Source organism: Notothenia rossii (assembly GCF_949606895.1).
Source record: "Notothenia rossii genome assembly, chromosome: 7".
Classification (NCBI taxonomy): domain Eukaryota; kingdom Metazoa; phylum Chordata; class Actinopteri; order Perciformes; family Nototheniidae; genus Notothenia; species Notothenia rossii.
In genome coordinates, this window is record NC_136905.1 from 76,739,021 (window position 1) to 76,762,106 (window position 23,086).

The window sequence follows — 23,086 nt, forward strand, 5'->3', positions numbered from 1 at the left end:
GCGTCAGCCATCAGGTGTACATATAATAATATTTATTTATTGTGTATAACTTTGCAAACATGTTACATCAGAATTCATTGATTCATTAAAAGCTATTTACACTGCTAGTTTAAGATTCCCAAGTTGTACAGTGATATTGAAAGATACCAAACTCTGGATATATTTTACTGTAGCAAATTAGGTTGTAAGCAAAATATTAATAAAAAATATAGTTTGTAGCAGTACACTTGGTGTTTTTGATCATAAGCGTTTCATTTCAGCTTTGCAATGCTATTGTCTCTTTACGTTTCAGCCACAGCAACAAGAATATCCTGCAGATACATGTACATCATTTTTTTTGTCATATTGCCTACTGCCCTATACTATTGTAGGTGTTTTTAACTGTCAACATTACAGAGAAATTATTGTAAACATATTTTGGAATGTCAGTAACATCAATTTTGTTCAGATAAACAGTTTTTAAATCAAATGCATCATTGATTATCATCCGACAAATAAGTGCACAAGTACTTTGGATCAGTCGTTGTACATTTAAAACTATGAAACCACAAATATATTATACGTTTTGAGAAGCAAAACACATGGCTTACTTTAGTTTTGTACCACAATAAGCAAGGATATTTGGTTTAGTCCTTTCATAAATTGAAGTAAAAGCACTGAATTATAGAGCTTATTAACAACTAAATCACATTGTCTGTACATTTAATTAATCCATCTCTTTATAGGTCAACAACATGCTACCAGAGATTGAAGTTAACTCCTGAACACTGATCATTTCCTATGATTGGTAAGTTACATTTGCTAACAGTCTTTTGCAGTTGCCAAACCTGTTTTCTATCTCGCTTTCTGTCACAGTGATATTCAAAAGCCCACCAGCCACTGAGGCGGGATAATAAGGGTTTGTACCTTCTGACATAATTTACATAAAGTCATTTCACTCATCGGCTTTATCAAAGAACCTCATTTTATCGGAGTGCATAGAGTCTTTCAGTCGTTGAATGGATGAAGCTGTCTCAGAAGAGTCAAACGTACGTGTGATTTGTTGAGTTATAACGATTGTTTCTTTGCTTTCACTTGATGTTTCCTTAACTAAATGCCTCTCGTATACCGTTCTCTTGCCGCTTTCCGGTTCTTCGACAGTCCAGGATGCAGCTTTGTAAGCCTCTGGTTCTAGGGGAAGGCCTCCTGCTGATTGGATTTGGAAATCAGTTAGCAGTTTGGCATACTGTGATTCTGGTGTCGCTTGTATACTTGATGTGAAGACATGTAATTTTCCTGAATCCAGTCTGAGCGTGTCTTCCGATGAAGAAGAAGCTCCAGACGACAAAATGGTGATTTTCTCAGGCAATTTCGGCTCAACCGAGATAATCTCAGTCCTTGTGGTAGAAGTAATAACGTTACTATGCATCTCACCAAGACCTGAAGCAACGTTGGGATCAGAGAATTTGACTGTGACCACCTTTGTTGGAGATGATAAGGACAGGCCAAGATGCTCACTAGTCATTGCAGAGCTAATATCAGCAAAGGCGTCTGATGACTGGACTGAAGACGTGGGACTTATTTCCTCATCCGATGTTTCCCCTACTGGGCTCTTTTCATCCTTCTGCTCCTCTTTTTCAACGGTCTTGGCAGGCTCTGATGGGGAGGACAGTCCAAACCTGGGGAATTTAAGCCAACTTGTCCTCTCAGGACTTTTAGTAGTATCTTGCTTTGTTTCTTTTGCCTTTGCCTCTGGCTGCTTTCCATTTGGTTCCACTTTTTCTTGAACTTCCTTTAAAGTTTCAAGTTGTTCTTCAGATTTTGCAGCATCAATTTCAACATCCAAATTCCTGTTGATCTCACCAAATGATGTCAAAGTAACTTTTTGTGATTTACTCTCTCCTTTTGGATCAACTTCAATTTTCAGCTGATCTTCTTTGGATTCAGTGTCAACTGGAACATGTTCACCTTCAGCGTTGGGTCTTGAAAAGCTCAGCTTTGGCAGTTTAAATGATGGTAATTTAAATTTACTTGGAGATCCAAGATCAACGCTGCCAGTCTCATCCGTTTTAATATCAACACTTGGACCTTTGATGATGAGAGTAATGTCCTCCTTATGTTTAGCCCCATCCGTTTCATCTACTTTGTCTGAATCCGGTGCTTTTACAGTGACATCATGGGTAGCAACTTCGAATTTCGGCATTTTCAATGTTGGCATTTTAAATTTTAATGGCAATCCTCCAACACCTTTTGACTGAGCTTCAATCTCAGAATCTTTAATTTCCACACTGGCTGAATATTCTTTGGCTTCAATATCTGGAAGTGTGACTTTGGCTTTAACATCTGTCACAGTGATATCTACGTCTTTCTGTGATGCATTGATATCTTCGGATCCTTTTACCTTTGGTAGAGCAATGCCAAACTTTGGTAATTTAAATGTGCTTCCTTGTCCATCATGTTCAGCTTCAAGCTCAGGAGCTTTTATTTTCATTTCAGGTTGCTTGACTATCACTTCTCCTTCCGAAAGAGAAACATCAACATGTGGTAGCTCAGCACTTACCGCGGGTTCTTTAACACTTGACTTCGAAAAAGAAAATCTGGGTAGGGAAAACTGTCTTTTTTTCAAGTTTGGATCAAGTTCTGCAGCAGGAGGCTCTTCTATTGAAACGGCCCCTGATAGTCCTCCTTGGACTTCTGCTTCTGCCTTTGGTAATGTGACATCCACTTTGGGTGTTTCAGGTTCATCGTCAGAGGCTTTACCAGCTGACCTTGAAAATGAAAATCTTGGAAATGCCCATGTTGCTTGTTTTTTGGTATCAATGTCAACTGCCGGTTCATCTGGCACTGAAATGACACCTTCAGTTTCTTTGGCTTCAGCTTTAGTTTCAGGTAAAATTACATCTACATCTTTCTTTGATAAACTTATATCAATGTCAGGCTGCTTGACTTGAGGCCCAGAAAAACCGAAACTCGGTAGTTTAAACTTGCTTCCTTTTCCTTCATGTTCAGTTCCTGTAGTTTTAATATCGATTGATGGGCCTTCAGTGTCAATACTTGGCGCTGTGATGTGAACTGAAAGCACCTCTTCGGGACTGTTAATGTCTGTATTGGGCCCTTCTACTGTAGCACTTGGAGTACTAACTCCGAATTTCGGTAATTTGAATGTGGGCATCTTATATTTAGATGGTGATCCTTCAACATTACTTGTCTGGACATCAATTTTAGGAGCTTTAATTTCCACTTTAGCAGAAGATTCCTTTAGTTCAACATGAGGGAGTTTGACTCCAACTTTGGCTTCTGGTAAAGTAACATCTCCCTCAACCTTTGATAAGCTTAAATCAATGTCAGGTCGTTTGTTTTGAGGCCCAGAAAAGCCGAAACTTGGTAGTTTAAACTTGCTTTCTTTTCCTTCATGTTTAGTTCCTGTAGCCTTAATATGTATTGATGGGCCTTCAATCTCAAGGCTGGTTTTTGCTATGTGAACTGCAAGATCCTCTTCAGGAATTTCAGCTCCATCAAGTTTGAAGTCAGTCTCAGGCACTTTTACGGTAGCACTTGGAGTACCAACTCCAAACTTTGGTAACTTAAATGTTGGCATTGTATATTTTGATGGCGATCCTTCTGTACCCTGTGTTGCAATCTTGATCTCAGGACCTTTAATTTCCACTTCAGTGGAAGGGTCTTTCAGTCCAGCTTCAGGAAGTTTGACTTCAGCCTTGGCTCCTGGTAGAATCACATCTACGTCTTTTTTTGATAAGCTTAAATCAATGCCAGACCGTTTGGTTTGAGGCCCAGAAAAGCCAAGACTTGGCAGTTTAAACTTGCTGCCTTTTACTTCATGTTCTATTGATTGGCCTTCAGTGTCAAGGCTGGGTGCTGTGATGTGAACTGCAAGAACCTTTTCAGGAATTGTTATGTCAGTTCCATCAATTTTGATGTCTTTGTCTGTATCGGGCACTTCAACCGAGGCAATTGGAATACCGACTCCAAATGTTGGTAAATTGAATGTAGGCATCTTCAATTTTGATGGTGATCCTTCAGTATTCATTGTTGCAGCTTTTATTTCAACTTCAGGTCCTTTGACTTCAACATTGGGCAGGTTAATTTTAGCTTTAGTTTCAGGTAATGTCACTTCAACATTTTTCTTTGATACACTTGAATCAAATTCAGGTCCTTTTACTTTGGGCATTGAGATGCCAAACTTTGGCATTTTAAACTTGCTTTCCTGCCCCTGTAATTCTAAATCACCTTCGTGTGGCTTCACTTCAACACCAGGGTGTTTACCTTCCACATTCCCTTCTGGAAGAGAAACATCAACGTTTGGGACACTAACATCAACTTTAGACTCTTTAGAACCTTGCTTTGAAAATGAAAATCTGGGTAATGAGAACCTTGGCTTCTTCATGTTGGCATCTATGTCTGTGGAATGTGCCCCCTCCATTGAAATACCTGAGGTTTCTTTGATATCAATATCTGGAATATATACGTCTGTTTTGACCTCTGGTAGTGTAACGTCAACTTTTGGGGCATCAGCGTTAACATCAACCTCAGGTGCCTTAACGCTTGCCGTTGAAAAGGAAAATCTTGGCATTGTCCAAGTTGACTTTTTCAACTTGGCATCACCCTCTATTGTTTCAACATCAGGAAGTTTGACTTCAGCTTTTGATTCTCCTTTTATTTCAACTTGGGGGAGGTTGACTTCAGTTTTTGCTTCTGGTAGAGTCACATCTACAGCCTTCTTTGATAAGCTTATATCAATGTTCGGCCGTTTGATTTGAGGTCCAGAAAAACCAAGGCTTGGCATTTTAAACTTGTTTCCTTTTCCTTCAGGTTCAGTTCCTTTTGTTTTAATATCTATTGATGGGCCTTCAGTTTCAATGTTGGGTGCTGCAATGTGAACTGAAAGAACCTCTTCAGGAATTGTAACGTCTGCTCCATTGATTTTGATGTCTCTGTCTTGCACTTTTACGGTAGCACTCGGAGTACCAACTCCAAATGTTGGTAATTTGAATGTTGGCATCTTATATTTTGATGGTGATCCTTCTTTTCCCTTTGTCGCAATCTTAATCTCTGGAGCTTTAATTTCCACTTCAGCAGATGGTTTTTTCAGTTTGACTACAGGGATTTTGACTTCAGCCTTTGATTCAGGTAGAGTTACATCTACATCTTTCTTTGATAAGCTTAAATCAATGTCAGGACGTTTGGTTTGAGTCCCAGAAAAACCAAGGCTTGGTAGTTTAAACTTGCTTTCTTTTCCTTCATGTTCACTTACTGTAGTTTTAATATCTATTGATGTGCCTTTAGTTTCAATGCTGGGAGCTGTAATGTGAACTGCAAGCACCTCTTCAGGAATTGTAATGTTGTATCCATCGATTTTGATGTCTTTTTCCGCATCAGGCAATGCCACAGTGGTACTCGGAAGACTAACTCCAAATTTTGGTAATTTGAATGATGGCATCTTGAACTTTGATGGTGACCCATCTTTACCCTTTGGCTCAACCTTAATCTCAGGACTTTTGATTTCAATTTCAGCAAGAGTTTCTTTTAATCCAACTTTAGAGAGTTCGACTTTAGGGAGTTTGACCTCAGCTTTTGTTTCTGGTAGTGTTACATCGACTTCCTTCTTTGAAAAGCTTAAATCAATGTCAGGACCTTTGATTTGAGGCCCGGAAAAACCAAAACTTGGCAGGTTAAACTTGCTTCCTTTTCCTTCATGTTCAGTTCCTGTAGTTTTAATATCGATTTTTGGGCCTTCATTGTCAATGCTGGGAGCTGTGATGTGAACTGAAAGCACCTCTTCAGGAATTGTTATGTCAGATCCATCGATTTTTATGTCTGTGTCCGTATCGGGCAATGCCACAGTGGCACTCGGAAGACCAATGCCAAATTTTGGCAATTTGAATGATGGCATCTTAAATTTTGATGGTGACCCTTCTTTACCCTTTGGCTCAACCTTAATCTCAGGACTTTTAATTTCCACTTCAGCAAGATTTTCTTTAAGTCCAACCTTAGGGAGTTCAACTTCAGCTTTTGTTTCTGGTAGTGTCACATCGAATTCCTTCTTTGAAAAGCTTAAATCAATGTCAGGACGTTTGATTGAAGGCCCGGAAAAACCAAAGCTTGGCATGTTAAACTTGCTTCCTTTTCCTTCATGTTCAGTTCCTGTAGTTTTAATATCGATTTTTGGGCCTTCATTGTCAATGCTGGGAGCTGTAATGTGAACTGAAAGCACCTCTTCAGGAATTATGTCAGATCTATCGATGTTTATGTCTGTGTCCGTATCGGGCAATGCCACAGTGGTACTTGGAAGACTAACTCCAAATTTTGGTAATTTGAATGATGGCATCTTGAATTTTGATGGTGACTCGTCTTTACCCTTTGGCTCAACCTTAATCTCAGGACTTTTAATTTCAATTTCAGCAAGAGTCTCTTTTAATCCAACTTTAGAGAGTTCGACTTTAGGGAGTTTGACTTCAGCTTTTGTTTCTGGTAGTGTTACATCGACTTCCTTCTTTGAAAAGCTTAAATCAATGTCAGGACCTTTGATTTGAGGCCCGGAAAAACCAAAACTTGGCAGGTTAAACTTGCTTCCTTTTCCTTCATATTCAGTTCCTGTAGTTTTAATATCGATTGCTGGGCCTTCATTGTCAATGCTGGGAGCTGTAATGTGAACTGAAAGCACCTCTTCAGGAATTGTTATGTCGGATCCATCGATTTTTATGTCTGTGTCCGTATCGGGCAATGCCACAGTGGCACTTGGAAGACCAATGCCAAATTTTGGCAATTTGAATGATGGCATCTTAAATTTTGATGGTGACCCTTCTTTACCCTTTGGCTCAACCTTAATTTCAGGACTTTTAATTTCCACTTCAGCAAGATTTTCTTTAAGTCCAACCTTAGGGAGTTCGACTTCAGCTTTTGTTTCTGGTAGTGTCACATCGAATTCCTTCTTTGAAAAGCTTAAATCAATGTCAGGACGTTTGATTGAAGGCCCGGAAAAACCAAAGCTTGGCACGTTAAACTTGCTTCCTTTTCCTTCATGTTCAGTTCCTGTAGTTTTAATATCGATTTTTGGGCCTTCATTGTCAATGCTGGGAGCTGTAATGTGAACTGAAAGCACCTCTTCAGGAATTATGTCAGATCCATCGATGTTTATGTCTGTGTCCGTATCGGGCAATGCCACAGTGGTACTTGGAAGACTAACTCCAAATTTTGGTAATTTGAATGATGGCATCTTGAATTTTGATGGTGACCCATCTTTACCCTTTGGCTCAACCTTAATCTCAGGACTTTTAATTTCAATTTCAGCAAGAGTCTCTTTTAATCCAACTTTAGAGAGTTCGACTTTAGGGAGTTTGACTTCAGCTTTTGTTTCTGGTAGTGTTACATCGACTTCCTTCTTTGAAAAGCTTAAATCAATGTCAGGACCTTTGATTTGAGGCCCGGAAAAACCAAAACTTGGCACGTTAAACTTGCTTCCTTTTCCTTCATGTTCAGTTCCTGTAGTTTTAATATCGATTTTTGGGCCTTCATTGTCAATGCTGGGAGCTGTAATGTGAACTGAAAGCACCTCTTCAGGAATTGTTATGTCAGATCCATCGATTTTGATGTCTGTGTCCGTATCGGGCAATGCCACAGTGGCACTTGGAAGACCAATGCCAAATTTTGGTAATTTGAATGATGGCATCTTGAATCTTGATGGCGACCCGTCTTTACCCTTTGGCTCAACCTTAATCTCAGGACTTTTAATTTCAATTTCAGCAAGAGTCTCTTTTAATCCAACTTTAGAGAGTTCGACTTTAGGGAGTTTGACTTCAGCTTTTGTTTCTGGTAGTGTTACATCGACTTCCTTCTTTGAAAAGCTTAAATCAATGTCAGGACGTTTGATTTGAGGCCCGGAAAAACCAAAGCTTGGCACGTTAAACTTGCTTCCTTTTCCTTCATGTTCAATTCCTGTAGTTTTAATATCGATTTTTGGGCCTTCATTGTCAATGCTGGGAGCTGTAATGTGAACTGAAAGCACCTCTTCAGGAATTGTTATGTCAGATCCATCGATTTTTATGTCTGTGTCCGTATCGGGCAATGCCACAGTGGCACTCGGAAGACCAATGCCAAATTTTGGCAATTTGAATGATGGCATCTTAAATTTTGATGGTGACCCTTCTTTACCCTTTGGCTCAACCTTAATCTCAGGACTTTTCATTTCCACTTCAGCAAGATTTTCTTTAAGTCCAACCTTAGGGAGTTCGACTTCAGCTTTTGTTTCTGGTAGTGTCACATCGAATTCCTTCTTTGAAAAGCTTAAATCAATGTCAGGACGTTTGATTTGAGGCCCGGAAAAACCAAAGCTTGGCATGTTAAACTTGCTTCCTTTCTCTCCATGTTCAGTTCCTGTCGTTTTAATATCTATTGATGGGACTTCAGTGTCAATGCTTGGTGCTTGAATGTGAACTGCAAGCACCTGTTCAGGAATTTTAATGTCAGCTCCATCAATTTTGATTTCTTTGTCTGTATTCGGCACCTCTATGGCAGCACTTGAAGTACTAACTCCAAATTTGGGTAGTTTGAATGTTGGCATCTTAAATTTTGATGTCGATCCGTCTGATCCTTTCTTTACAACTTTGATCTCAGGACCTTTGAGTTCCACCTCAGCAGAAGGTTTTTTCAGTCCAACGTCAGGGAGTTTGACATCAGCTGTTGCTTCTGGTTTAGTCACATGTATGTCTTTCTGGGATAAGCTTAAATCCATATCAGGCAGTTTGATTTGAGGCCCGGAAAAACCAAGACTTGGTAGTTTAAAGTGGCTTCCTTTTTGCTCCTGTTGGGTTTCTGTTTTATCTACTGATGGGACTTTAGTTTCAATACTGGGCCCTGCAATGTCAACTGCTAGAACTTCTCCAGAAATTCTAATGTTAGTTCCATCAATTGTAATGTCTCTGTCCGTATCTGGTACTTCTACAGTAGCACTTGAAGTACCAACTCCAAATTTAGGTAATTTAAATGATGGCATCTTAAATCTTGATGGCGATCCTTCTGTAGCCTTTTCTCCCATCTTGATCTGAGGACCTTTAATGTCTACCTGGGCCGAAGGTTCTTTCAAGCCAACATCAGGGAGGTTGACCTCAGCTTTGGCTGGTAGAGTCACATGCATATCTTTCTTTTCTAAACCTAAATCAAGGTCTGGCTTTTTAATTTGAGGCCCAGAAAAACCAAGGCTTGGTAGTTTAAACTTGCTTTCTTTCCCTTCAGTTTTGATAACTATGGATGGGTCTTCAGTGTCAACAATGGGTGCTGTAATATGAACTGCAAGCACTTCTCCAGGAATTGTAATGTCAGCCCCATCAATTCTCATGTCTTTGTCCTTTTCTGATACTTCCACAGTGGCACTTGGAATATTAACACCAAATGTTGGTAATTTGAACGTCGGCATCTTGAATTTTGATGGTAATCCTTCTTTATCCTTTGTTGCAAACTTGATCTCAGGAGCTTTGATTTCCACTTCAGGTTGTGTGATTTCAACACTGGCCAGGTTGATTTCAGCTTTGGATTTTGGTAATGTGACTTCTAAATCCTTCTTTGATAAACTTGAATCAAGCTCAGGTCCTTTAACTCTGGGCATTGAGATGCCAAACTTTGGCATTTTGAACTTGCTTCCCGATCTTTCAATGTCACTTTCTTTAGCTTTGATATCTACAGATAGGCCTTCAGTGTCAATGCTGGGTGCCGTGACATCAACTGTAGCTCCGTCAATGTGTAAATCCACATCAGGTTTGTCCACACTGACCTTTGAAGTAGCAGCTCCAAATGTGGGTACTGTAAATGTTGGCATTTTAGGTTTTGACAATGATCCTTTAAAATCACCTATTTTTTTTCCGTCAATCTCATGAGCTTTAATTTCCACGGAAGCAGATGGTTGTTTTATTTTGATTTCTGGAAGTTGAACTTCAGCTTTGGCTTCTGGGAGCGTGATGTCTACATCTTTCTTTGATAAGCTCAAATCAATCTCAGTTCCTGTTACCTTTGGCATTGTGATTCCAAATGTCGACATTTTAAACTTGCTTCCCTTCCTGTCAACATCTGCTTCACATTCTGGTAGTTTTGTTTCAACTTCCCCTCCTTTCACTTCAACATTTCCTTCTGGAATTGCAACATTCACATCCTGAACGTTTGCATCAACTTCTGGGGCCTTAACACTTCCTTTTGAAAAAGAGAATCTGGGCATTGAAAACCTTCGCTTTTTCAATTTTGCATCAATCTCAACCTCTGGCTGTTGCTCTATCACAACAGTGCCTAAACTATGTTTGACTTCAATCTCTGGCAGCCGGACCTCTGCTTTAACGTCTGGTGCATCAACATCTGTGTGGGGCACAGCTATGTGCAAGTCTGCGCCACCTATTTTGATTTCTTTTTCTATGTCAGGTACTTCAGCGCTGAGATTTGGAGTGGCAGCCCCAAATTTAGGAAAATTAAATGTGGGCATTTTAAATTTTGAAGGTGACCCTTTCTTACTGCTTCCTTGAGCTTCAATTTCAGGTGCTTCGATTTCCACTTTAGCAGAAGGTTGTTTTAGTTCAACATCGGGGAGTTTGTTTTCTGGTACTGTGACTCTGAAATAGCTGAAATCAGTTTCAGATCCTTTTACTTTTGGCATTGATGTTCCAAACTTTGGCATGTTGAACTTGCTTACTTGTCCATCCATTTCTGCTTCTCCCTCTGTTAGTTTCATTTCCACCGCGATTGTAGGAGCTCCTGAAAGTTCAACCTCCGCTTTAGCCTCCGGTATTGTCACATCTACGTCTTTCTTTAAGAAGCTTAAATCAATTTGAGGTCCTTTTACTTTTGGCATTTTCATTCCAAACTTTGGCATTTTAAACTTGCCATCTTGTACATCCATTTCTGCTTCACACTCTGGTGCTTTCATATCCACATCAATTATAGGAGCTTCTGGGAGATCAACTTCAGCTTTAGCCTCTGGTAGAGTCACGTCTACATCTTTCTTTGAAATGCTTAAGTCAATCTCAGGTCCTTTTACTTTTGGAAATGTGATTCCAAACTTCGGCATTTTGAACTTGCTTCCTTGCACATCCATTTCAGCTTCACACTCTGGCGCCTTAATATCCACATCAATTTTAGGAGCATCTGGGAGTTTAACTTCAGCTTTAGCCTCTGGTATCGTCGCATCTTTATCTTTCTTTGGAATGCTTAAATCCATTTGAGGTCCCTTTACTTTTGGCATTGAAATTCCAAACTTTGGCATTTTGAACTTGCTTCCTTTCCCATCCCTTTCTGACTCGTACTCTGGTGAATTTATTTCCACAGCAATTTCAGGAGCTTCTGGGAGTTCAACCTTAGCTTTGGCCTCTGGTATTTTCACAACTATATTTGTCTTTGAGATGGTTGAATCAATCTCAGGTCCTTCAAAAGTTGGCATTGTGATTCCAAACTTTGGCATTTTGAACTTATATCCTTGTCCTTCAGGTTCGTTCTGCAAAGCTTTCATCTCAAGATCATTTTCTTTAACTTTGGCCTTTGCATCCGGCATCAAAATGTGTGCTTTTTCAAGACTGACATCAACTTTAGGGACATCCGAGTGTTTTACCTCAACTTTTGACTGGGGTAATGAGACATCAACGTCTTTCCTCGACAAGCTCAAGTCCAATTCTGGCCCTTTTACGTTTGGTATTTTGATTTGAAACTTTGGCATTTTGAACTTTTCTCTCTGTCCATCAAGTTCAACTTCACCAGGCAATAACTGCATTTCAGTTTCATGTTTTCTAACCTCCATCTTAACCTCTGGAATTGAAACGTCTACTTTTCCAACATCAACCCCTGGAAATGTTACATCTACTTCTGTCTTTGGTAAGCTTAAATCACTTTTAGGTGCTTTCACTTTTGGCATAGAGAAACTAAGATGTGGCATTTTAAATTTGCTTCCTTTCCCGTCCTCTTCAGTTCCTGTAGTTTTCATATCTACTGAAGGGACTTCCGTTTTCCACGTTGGAAAAGAAACATCAGCTTTTCCAAGACTGACATCAATTTCAGGAGCATCAAGGACTTTTACTTCAGCCTTGGCTTCAGGAAGTGTCATATCTTGGTCTTTGTTTGATAAGCCAAAGTGAATTTCAGCTCCTTTTACTTTTGCAGTCGCGATTCCAAACTTTGGTTTCTTGAACTTGCTTCCTTGTCCATCAAGTTCACCTTCAGGCTGCCTTGGTTGGATTTCCACTTCAGGTTTTTTGACCTCCATCTTTCGCTCTTGTATAGAAGCCTCTACATTGATGTCAACCTCAGAAATGTCTTGGCGTTTAATCTCAGTTTTAGGTTCTGGTAGTGTGACATCTACATCTTTTTTTGATAGGCTTAAATCAATTTTAGGACCTTTTATTTTTGGCATGGAGATGTCAACATTTGGCATTTTGAACTTGCCACTCTTTTCCTCTTTTTCAAGTATTTGTATCTCAGCCCCATCAATATTTATGTCCTTGTCTGCATCGGACACATTTTCGCTGATGATCAGAGTTGATGCTCCAAATTTGGGCAGTTTAAATGTGTGCTCAGCCTTTGGGCGTGCAGCATCAAGATTAACATCAAAACCTGTAAACCCAATGCCGCTTTCATTTCTGGCTGGTGATCCTTCAGATGAATCAATGTATTCAATGCCTTCAATTTCCGGTACTTTGACATCAGATGTGACTTCTCCAATCTTCGTACTTGTGTTTGTCTTTGACATTTGTACTTCTTGGAGGAATATAGTCCTTTCGACTTTTACGTTGTCACCTTTTTGCTCAGAGATATTTTGTGTTGGAAAGCCAATTCCAACATCCGGGATTTTTATCTCTGGTTTTCCAATCCCAAAGCTCGGCATATTTTTCTTTGCCTTCTCTGATTTGTCGTCTTGTGTTTCTTGTGTCAGAAGATTCACCACTTCTTGTTCACTTTCCTTTCCAGGGATTAGGATATGTTCTCTTTTATTTCCCGCTTCGCCACTTTGTTTAGGCTCAGTTTTGTATCCCTTTTCAGTTTTTTTAAGATCTACCTTGGTCTCCATTACAAGTTCCTCTGAAGTAAGATAAGATGGTGTGATCTTTGGGAGTTTGATTGTTGTTTTGGAGATTTCATGAGTGGCAGTGATGTCCGCCTTACTGAAGTGTGCGCCCTGTTTCGTTTTAGTCGGTGTTTTCACTGATATTCTCTGTGCATTTGCGTCTATAACAGTAATTTCTTCTGGAATAAGCATTCCACTTGTGTCAACCTTAGGCAGCTTAAATCCAGGCAATTTAGAAACTGCCTCTTTCACGCTGTCCACATCAATCAACATTTGTGCAGTTTCAGCTTGAATCTTTTCATAATGGCCTGTAAAAACAGCTTTAGGCACTTTAATTCCTTTGGCTGTGGTTCTCATAGACATGTCCTCCATACCTGGAATCTCAATGTCTTCACGTTTTGGAAGTTTTGATTTGGAAATACTTTTTGACAGTCGGTCATAAGGATCTACTTTCTCTTCTGTACCCTCAGTAGTAAGCTGCTCAGTTTTTGTTGTGCATTCTCCAACATTTACATCAACTTTTGCAATGTCACTAAAACCTATTTTAGGCATTTTAAATGTTGGACCTGTCTTTATTTCTTGTTTCTGTTTAATGTCCTTGCCTGTCTTAGTTTTTTCTTCAACTTTCTGTGGAGATTTTTGTATCAGTGTAACATCAGACACTTCAAGTTCCACCTTTGGTACATTTATTCCCTCTGATTTGGCTTGGATTACCCTTGAGCTATCAATGCTGATTATTTGGGTATTGGCATCAAGTGCTGGTTGATCTCCTTTTCTATTTTCAGATTGGTCTGCTGTTTCAATACTTGCCCCAAGCGTTTTCAGCCTTTTTGGTGAGGACTTTGGCTTTGCATCCTTCTTGTGTGATTTATCCTTCCCCAAAATTTTCATTTTTAATTCAGACCGCTCTTTCTTCTTTTTCTTCCCATCAGGGGACTTGACACCAGAGGAGCTTTCTTCACCTGCTAGAGCCAAGGTTACATCTTCTGTTTTCAAAGTGCTATCTATAGTGATGAGTTCCACCTTGTGTTGAACAGTTTTAGGCTCTTTTTCCTCCCATCTTAAGTCTTCAACTACCTTTAGCTCCTCTGTCACATAGACCTGAGGTGATTCTCCTGAGGGACTTCCAAGGGTCTCAGGGGAAACCAACTGCGCAGTTGTTGGTGCATCTGTGTCCTGGTCTTCTGATGAACTTATGCGACCTCTCTTTGACAAAAGAGGAAGCTTTATTTTATGCTTCTTCTTGCCCTTCAGGGCATCCTGAGACTTTATAGGGGACTCAGTATCGCTTGTAGTGGGGCTAAGCTCAAGCTTTCTTTGCTCCTCAGCCTCTGAGGAGCTGTGAGACCTTGAAAAGCGAGACTTTTTTTTTCCTTTTCCAAAGGAGGGAAACTTAGGCCAAGAAATGCGGGCATCACTACGCCTTTTGGTTTTTCCATTCTCTCTCATCTCTGGAGCGTAGACATCGTCTTCCTGTTGAGCAATATAAATATGACATGTCAGTTTTATACCCAATACCTTTTTTTTATCACAAAGAATCTGACAACCTAAAAATAGTTACAGGGATGACGTCAGATTCGGTGACTGGTTCCGTCTCTGTGATGACTGGTGTGCGTTTCAAGCAGAGCTTTACTTTGTAAGCCTGAGCGTGCTCCAGAATCTGAATGGCGTCCTCGTATGACATGTTGTCAAAATAAACAGTGGCACTCAGAATTTGATCACCTGTGAAACAAGAGAAACATATTTCAGAAGAGCACAGACGAGAAGGCTATCAGTCAAAACCGTTTTATTCGAAAAAAAACTGGGAAATATTCAAAATAATCAATTACAGTATGAGTCATTAGACTTTGCAACTTGCTCTTTAAGTTTCTTCAGTTCAATTCATGACATTTTTTAAGGATTACAATATTTGAAGTAGATATAAATAATAGTTAACATTTCAAAATTGAATAAACAACATACAATATTTATGAATACATTTTTACTCATTTATTGTAATTGAAAAAGAGAATGTCTCTATAATTGTTACCCTCTTTTAGTTTCAGATTTGAAGCAGGTGACTCTGGTACCACTTCTTTTATGAATATTCCCTCTCTCCCTCCTCCACCATAAACAAGACCCTCTGAACATCCATCTTGGGCTGTTTTCACCATCACCCCAGACTCAGGGCTGTGGTCTTCCTGTTAACACATCAAAACAGAGAGGATGCAACCGTTTTACCTTTAGCTGTTTAATGATCTGCTACAACAGAGATACAGAGAGGACAACTTGGGAATGTCTCACCTTCAGTTTACTCATCTTTGGAGTTGAGCGCTTTTCAAACATGGACCCGAGCCCAGACTTTTTACTTTTCTTTCCACTCCCACTTTTGTTGTATGGGTCATGCTCTGCTTCGCACTGAAAGAAAAAAAAGCAGTATATTTAATTCTAACCAAACATTATTCTGGACATACTGTTGCAGTCTTGCAGTTTTTAATCAGGCAACACAAAATCTGCTCTGAGAGGGAAGGGTAATAAACTGTAAATACAAACATGGCAGTAGCTAGGTCTGGATCATTATTGCAATGTGCAACATTCAACAAAACAGAAAGCCAATGTTACACCATACTCTTTTGACAGTACACAAACACTGATATGGCAACTTGTGTCATTGATATATTGTTTCCTTAAATTAACTGATTTTTGCAATCCATATTTATTAAATTAACTGCTTTGTGTAATCGATATACTGCTCCGCCTGATGCTTAGCAGGCTTTGTATACGAAGAGGCTATAGGTGGTTTTGTTTCCTAAGAGGCTGCATACACTTAAAGGTTTTGAAACATGTAAAGTGCCAAAAGAAGATTTACCTGCATCAGAGATCTAGTTTTAATTTGCTAACAGAAGAAGAGATTTTGGATAGATAACCCTTACAAGCTTGCTTCTTTTGGTCACACGCTTATTTTTCCAACGTCATTTGTAGATGGCCTAAACAAAGTACTCTGTTGAATCAAAGATAGCCTTTTGAGTGACCAAGTGTGTTAATATCTATTATACCTATATAAGTAAACACGTAATAGTGTGCTCTCTGTAAAAATCTGATTTCTAAAAGGTCATGTTAAAAAAGAAACTAATGTTCCCCAGCTGAGGAAGCCCAGTTATTTCAGCTGTTTATTATTTATTTATTATTACAGTGCATGTAACAGGTTCTCAGATGTATTCTCTTGACCTGGTTTCTCCCCGTTACTGCAGTTTCTGTCTCTGTATAAATATAAATGGTTGTGTGTCGATGATCTGTACCTCTTTGTCACTGTCGGTGTATTTTTCCGTTTCAGGATACTCCTCGACGGGGGACGACCCTTGAGGCCGTGGTCGCTCTCTCTCTGTGAACTGAGATTGCTCGTCACATGTCTGCGTGGACAGAAGGTCAGTTAGCACGAAAAACAGTCACATGGTTTATCCCCAAAACAGTTGAATAATTTCAAAGAGATATTATGACATGAGTCAGTTTAGTCAGATTTTAATTCATCTGCCTAAAAGCATCTCCTCTTCTTTAACCACCAAGTAACATTTTTTAATAACATTCATATAACTGAGCCTGCACAACTGTGTTGAGCAAACTGCATCAGGAAAAGTGTGATAACACCTTGCTCTGCCAAAGCCAGCATTGACTGGATGTTCTGCTCTTAAAACTTGTCACAATGGTAGTGTGTTGGCCGGTCTGTGATACCAATACCAAAGGAAAATATCTAAAAAATAAATGTTTTCATATTATTTGTTACAGATATTATGGTTCCCCAGAGCATTAACCCCAATGACTTTGGTTATCCTTTGAATTTTAACTTACACTTACGGGTAAAAAGGGTCATGTCAGGATATTTCGCAAACTAATAACTAAGCTGTACCAAATGTATTTATTTTACATGCAAAGCTTCAATTTTCAATTTTCAAATGACCCTTTGATAGTCTTTCGCCAGACATAATGACGTCATCACCCTTAAAAATGTAATAAAACAAATACTTAAAAATGTTCAATTTGTGATGTTCGAAAAATAGCCTGCAAACATCAAAATCCTAACTTCTTAAATATTCCATTGTTTCATTAAGATGATAAATAGTGCACATATTACCTGTAGTCCTCTACCCTCCATGCATTCATATAGTTGGTTTTGTATTGTTTAATTTGAAAAGACAGGCAATACATACTATTTTATATCAGCTAAATTATATAAGTAACCAACATGGATATCTATTTCTCTTATCAAAGTATTGTATGCTTATCAATTTATGGTTTTGAACAAAGGTCTTTTTATCAAGTAGTACAATAAATGTAAGGTGTGCCCAATTTGAAAGGCTACAGTTTTGAACATGCTGGTGTTTTCTTGTCTAAAACAAATTTGAAGAAATAATCAGAAAGTCCTTATTCTTTATAAGTCACTCACTGAATCGTCCTCTGTACCAGGCTCTGGTGCCCTTAGCCTCCGACCAGCACCTGTTCATAAGAAAACACAGAGAATAGACAAAATATAAATACCAAAAATAAATCTGACATGATAGAAAATGACTTGATTTTAATATATTAAATTGTAATGGTATGTCAAATTCACTTTGTCAAAGCTATCTCAATCAGAGTTTTGTTCAAATAATGAATGAAAGCAATACAGGAACTGCAGCAAATGTAAATTGTCTGCTGTTTATCAAGACTTCCAGCCTGTGGCTCCTAACAATTGTTTCCAGGCTCAGAGACACTGGAGCCGATGATGAGACTATTTCGAGTTTCTTCCTGGCAATAATTCCCCCAGAGACCCGCTGCCTCCTTTGTCTGTTAAGTGATCCGCTGCATTGATCCATAGATAAGACTCAGCTCAGCCCTGATGGCTGCCGAAAAGGGAAAGTCTGACTCCAAATGGTTAGTCAGATTATTATTATAATTACCCTCTCTGATACCTGATCTCTAATAGATTTAAATCCATTTTGAACTGCTCTGTATCCTTCATTAATTTAATGTGAGGTTAATTCCATCAGGATACTACTTAGGGAGGAAGAAGGTTTGTTAGTCTTTCAAATGTTCTCGTTGAAAAAAAACAAGCAAATTCCCAAATGACAACGTTTGCATAAATCAATGCTTGATGATTGCAGGTAAACGCTGTTGCTCTTTCTTCCACATTGTCTGTGGTTTTAGATCCTCATTGGTTGATTAGTTCATCATCATCATGTGGCGAATGTTATGTTGTCGGTACAATTTACAGCGTTCTTAAGGTCATTAAAAACCTGGAAAAGTCACGGAAATTCAAAATGCAAATTCCAGGTCCTGGAAAAGTTATGGAAAACAATATTTTTCCCAAAGTTTTGGAAAAAGTCATGGAAATCTAACTAAAGTTTCATCAAATATAATTTATATTTGATCCAATCGCCGAAATAGTAATACTATAACGATAATAAATACTGTATCGTATAGTAATGAAATGTAAAATGGCATTTAACTGACGAGGTGCTTTGCTGGTGAGAGATTTGAGTTGCTTTAGCGTGTAGAAGCTAGTAAGCCTTGATTTATTTTTGATAGGCACAACATGTTTCATATACAGACCTTTTTTCCTGTTCCATGTTAAAATAAACCATTTTCAGTGGTACCGCTGAGAAAGAGTACTTTTTTTGGTCATGGAAAATTAGGTAAAGGTCATGGAGAAGTCATTGAAAATCATTGGTGAAAAAGTGTATGAACCCTGAATTTAGAATTGTATAAAATGTGGTTGCACTACACATGGACAATCCAATCATTTTCATTGCAGATAAAATGTTTTTGGTCTTTCTACAGCCAAGTCCTTTTCAAGTGGTGGACAGATGATAGGTTTTAAAACAAACAATGCTGTCTTTGTTAGTCTTACTTGCGCACTAAACTACTCAACTCAAATCAAGAAGTTAAAGGAGTGATTCGCCTAAGATCAGTATTACTTGCACCAACATACTATCAACTCCCATAAATGGGTACCACGTTACAATAAGACTACCCTTCTAAAGGATTCATAAAGGGTTTATAATTAGGTTGTAAACACAATCATTAAGAACCATTTATAAACCAGTTCTCTAACATAGTTTTCATACATCGACACAGGCTCACTATGTGGCAAGAGGACTAAGCCTTATATTGACTACTTAGTGAGAATCAACTCAGTGAACAACAGATACCAAGGATGCTGGCTGATGAAGAAGACGAAGTAAGCTAGGTAGCCAGTATAAGACTTAGCAGTATAGATAAATGTGGGCTCACTATTTGGCAAGCAACCGGCCACAGGTGCCCTGTTTATCTCATGTCTTATAAAAGCTTATTAATGATTTATAAAGTGTTCACAACCTAATTAATTAATTAATTACAAACTATTCGTAAACCCTTTATAAGAGTAGTCTTATTGTAAAGTGGTACCATAAATGCAATGCTGGATGATTTGTCGTTCAATTTGTTTCCCATTAACATTAATCAATGACAATATTTAACATGAAAAAAATAAAAACTCAAAAAACTTGTGATTTGTTAGTAAAGTTTTGGGTATTGAAGTGTCTGTGACAACGTTTCAGAGCTGCGAAGTTAAGTCCATAGACAGAAAATACAATCAGCTACTATTTTGATATTTGTTCATATTTGTTAATGTAAAATCTCAATGTAATTGAGATTTTACATTAACTTATAATAACTATTTATTAACCTAAACATCTTTGCATTTTGGACTGTCAGTATATCTTTTAAATGTTGTTGTCCTTTTATAAACCAAGCAATTATCTAGAGAATAATCCGTTGATCATTATTTATTTATTTTAAATTTTGATTATTGGGTTTTTTCAACAGCATACAGTTATTCAACCAAAGCATGTATCAAAAGGAGGTTAACAAATCTTCACTTTATAGAAAAATAGGCAGAGTAACGATGTAAATTGTAAAACTGCTTAACACCAGGGCAAACTAAATCCCATACAGACAGAGGACAAACAGACATACAAACATATATAGAAAACCAGTCAGCTAAAACAAAAATGTCAATAATATACAATAAATGTCAGTACGGCAGCCCCTTTTTCCCCGCGACAAACAAAGTTTATCAGGAATGACTGGGATCTTTATCTTCTTAGCAAATTTGAAAAAAGGGCCCCATATTTTCCAAAATGTATTTGAGAAAAATTGGTAGATTATTGATGTTGAAAACATATCTGAGTGATTTACTAATGTACATTTGGAGTGTAATCAGTTTATTCTTCCCCGAGTAGTGTTTAGAGGTTTTGAAGCAATGTGTATGTTTATGTTCTTTATTAAAAGAAGAGTTAAGTAGAAACTAAACTGAAGTAACTTTAATCATTTGGAAACACACATGTATCTGGTTATAGTTATAGATGCAAAAGGTAGGATTCTTGGCTTACTTCTCAACTAACCCCCCCTTTGACACCCCTCCCTGTGCCTTAATGAATGTCATGTGAAGAGCTGCTGGAGTAAGTGCATTAGAAGACAGTTACCACAAGGGACTGATGGTATAAAGAATCCTCCCATGTCTGTCTCAGGGTGTGTTGCTGCCTCAAGGTTAATAATCCAAGAGAGTTCAAGAAGCTAACATGACATCATAGCTTTAATACTGAATACATACATATTAATACGCATAGATCTGATATTAGGCTCAGAAATATCAACAGAGAACATTTATCTGCAAGAAAATTAGCTTCTCACTATAAACACTGAACGCACCACAGTCTAGACGTTTTGTGAAATATAATAATCACATCTTTACAGCTGCCTGTGCCATCCGTCTCATCACCATTCATATCTTACACACACAAAGAAAATCTCACAATCTACATTTCAGAGGCCTTTATGTGGATTCAAAGACCTCACTTACCTGCTGCTTTTGTTTGTTTAACTCCTGGGAATAAAGCGAGGTGTTAGTAACGCCACATCCAAACTGCCCTGAAACTTTGCTGCGTGAGAGTGTGACTGCCAAAGTGGCTAAAGTGATTTGTACAGTGACAGATGGACGAAAGAGGCGGGACACTTTTAGGGTTGCAGTCATACCTTCCCTGAACTTGTGTCACTCCTAAAGTGAATGAAGTGCCTCATGTTGACTTTGGTTCACAGCCTGTGCAACACACATTCCTTCAAATAAAGTTACATTCACATGAATCTCTCACTAATTAATACCACACCCCCTTACCATTTTCTGAAAGGATCACTATAGAGGAAGTATATCAGTATAGATGAACATAATATATTATATTACTGAAAGACACATAATACTTAAGATTAAGATGATTTAAAGGTGATGTTAGCATTTAGCACAGTAAAGCCTCAGAGTGCAAAGCAATGTTGTAGACTTGATCTTATCTCAGTAGCTCTGTTGACTTAATGAAAACAATTAAGAGTTTAAGAGACAAAAAAAATGTTTTGTTTGCGAGTGTGAATTGTATCTTAGTAGTCTTATCATCATATATCGATGTAACACACATGGTCCAGTTAAGATTATAGCCTGCTGTCAGTCGTGTGAAAGTAACTAGAAATCATTTACTCACGTACTTTACTTGAGTATTCCTTTTAGCTACAAGTATTTGCTTTTTATGCAGCTTAATACTTCTACTTAATTTCCTTGTATGACAGCTATAGCTACTTACTTTGAAGTACAAGTACAGCTAGAACAATAAGTTGACAAAAGTTCAAATAAACCGATTGCCAATTTATTTTTAAAGCAGAATTGTTTCAGCTTAACAAATTAAATGATTTGCTGCCTTTTCCTTTGTTTATTTGTATTTGATCTAAATCTATCTAATGATATTATATATAATAGTGTAACCATCACAGGGGGCATTTTTTTTTTAGCATTGAGTACTTTTACTTTAAATACTTATGAGAAAATGTTCCTGATATACGTCAGTACTCATTTTACTTCAATTGTACCATAAATGCAAGACTTTTACTAGTAACAGGTTGTTTTTATTTACGGTGTGGTATTGCTACTTTTAGCTAAGTAAAGAATCTGAATACTTCATTCACCACTGCCTACTGTACACATATCACTTTAGGCAGCAGTCCACAAAACCTGCAAATATGTTAAATGCTATTCTTTCAAATCCAACAGGTAGGAAAGATAGCCCTGAAACAGGAAGTAGGAGACAGGAAAGTTGATGACAAATGTCCAACCATCACATAAAAAAGGTTTTCCACAAGTATCAAATTACATTTTCTATTTGAACACAACCTGTTTGGATTGTTTATTCACAGCAACTGAATTTAGACTGTTTCATTAAATTAATCAGAGCGGCTGAAAACTGTCACGTCACGTGCCAAGTGTTAAGTTCACATCTGCTGTTGTAGTTAATCACGGTGTCACTGTGTGCACGGAGCTTTGTGAACCATTCAGGCCCTGCTTTGCTTGACTGGAAGATGTATTTCTTACGCTATTGACAACTTAATTCAGGCGGATGTCCCGGTATTGTTGCCTTAACTAGTGGCAGTGCACATGTAGAAACTCCTATCTCAAATATTTGTCATGTGGGTGCTACAGATGGCCCGATAACAACCCTCACTGCTGCCTGAAAATATCTAAATGAAATCACAAAGTTGACCTGTTTATTTATTTGAGTGATTTTACATTGTAAATATTCTGATACAAAGCCACTGCCTGCCTTTCTAATTTGACTTGAATGATGACATTCTGCAGATATATAAGTACAAGCAGTAGATGCTGAAGTCCTTTGTGGTGCAGATCCTGCATGAATCATATTTGGGTGCAACTGCAGCTCTGGATCTGGGTGTGGTCCGTCCCTCAGATGTGACGAAGATAAAGGCTTTAAAACGACTTAGACTGCCAACAACACTGACAGACTCATCTTCCCTAACTCAGTGCTGTGAGAGTGATCCTCTCGTATACGGGCTTTCCAAGGCATCGATTCAAATCCACACACTGCAATGCTAGAGTTCTTATTCAGATGAGAATCCTGACTGTATGTATTAGTAGTCTGTCCTCAGCTAATCTCTTACGTAACCTCGTCATGCCCCAGTTCGTGCTTCCTGTTTGAATGCACCTTGAGGCTCCCTGAAGCTCTTCTCTCCACT

General features: G+C 38.4%; 2 protein-coding genes across 3 annotated transcripts in view; one reads left to right on the forward strand and one right to left on the reverse strand.

Moving 5' to 3' along the window:
* LOC307045943 (phospholipase B1, membrane-associated-like) overlaps positions 1-23,086 on the forward strand; it is an 82,680-nt gene that overhangs the window by 639 nt on the left and 58,955 nt on the right. The window contains exons 2-3 of one of the 2 annotated variants that reach the window (XM_079692004.1): positions 726-787; positions 16,338-16,428. The gene's annotated coding sequence lies outside the window, so the exon portion shown is untranslated. Of the gene's footprint in view, positions 1-648; positions 788-16,337; positions 16,429-23,086 lie in introns of those variants that run through there. The other variant, XM_079692003.1, reaches the window with a different exon arrangement.
* LOC307046456 (uncharacterized protein) lies at positions 16-21,097 on the reverse strand (the record flags this gene model as incomplete). Its single annotated transcript, XM_079692852.1, has 6 exons — positions 16-14,497; positions 14,586-14,746; positions 15,054-15,204; positions 15,308-15,421; positions 16,303-16,413; positions 21,053-21,097. 6 exons carry the CDS (start codon positions 21,095-21,097, stop codon positions 935-937), a joined length of 14,145 nt encoding a protein of 4,714 aa, XP_079548978.1. The 3' UTR covers positions 16-934.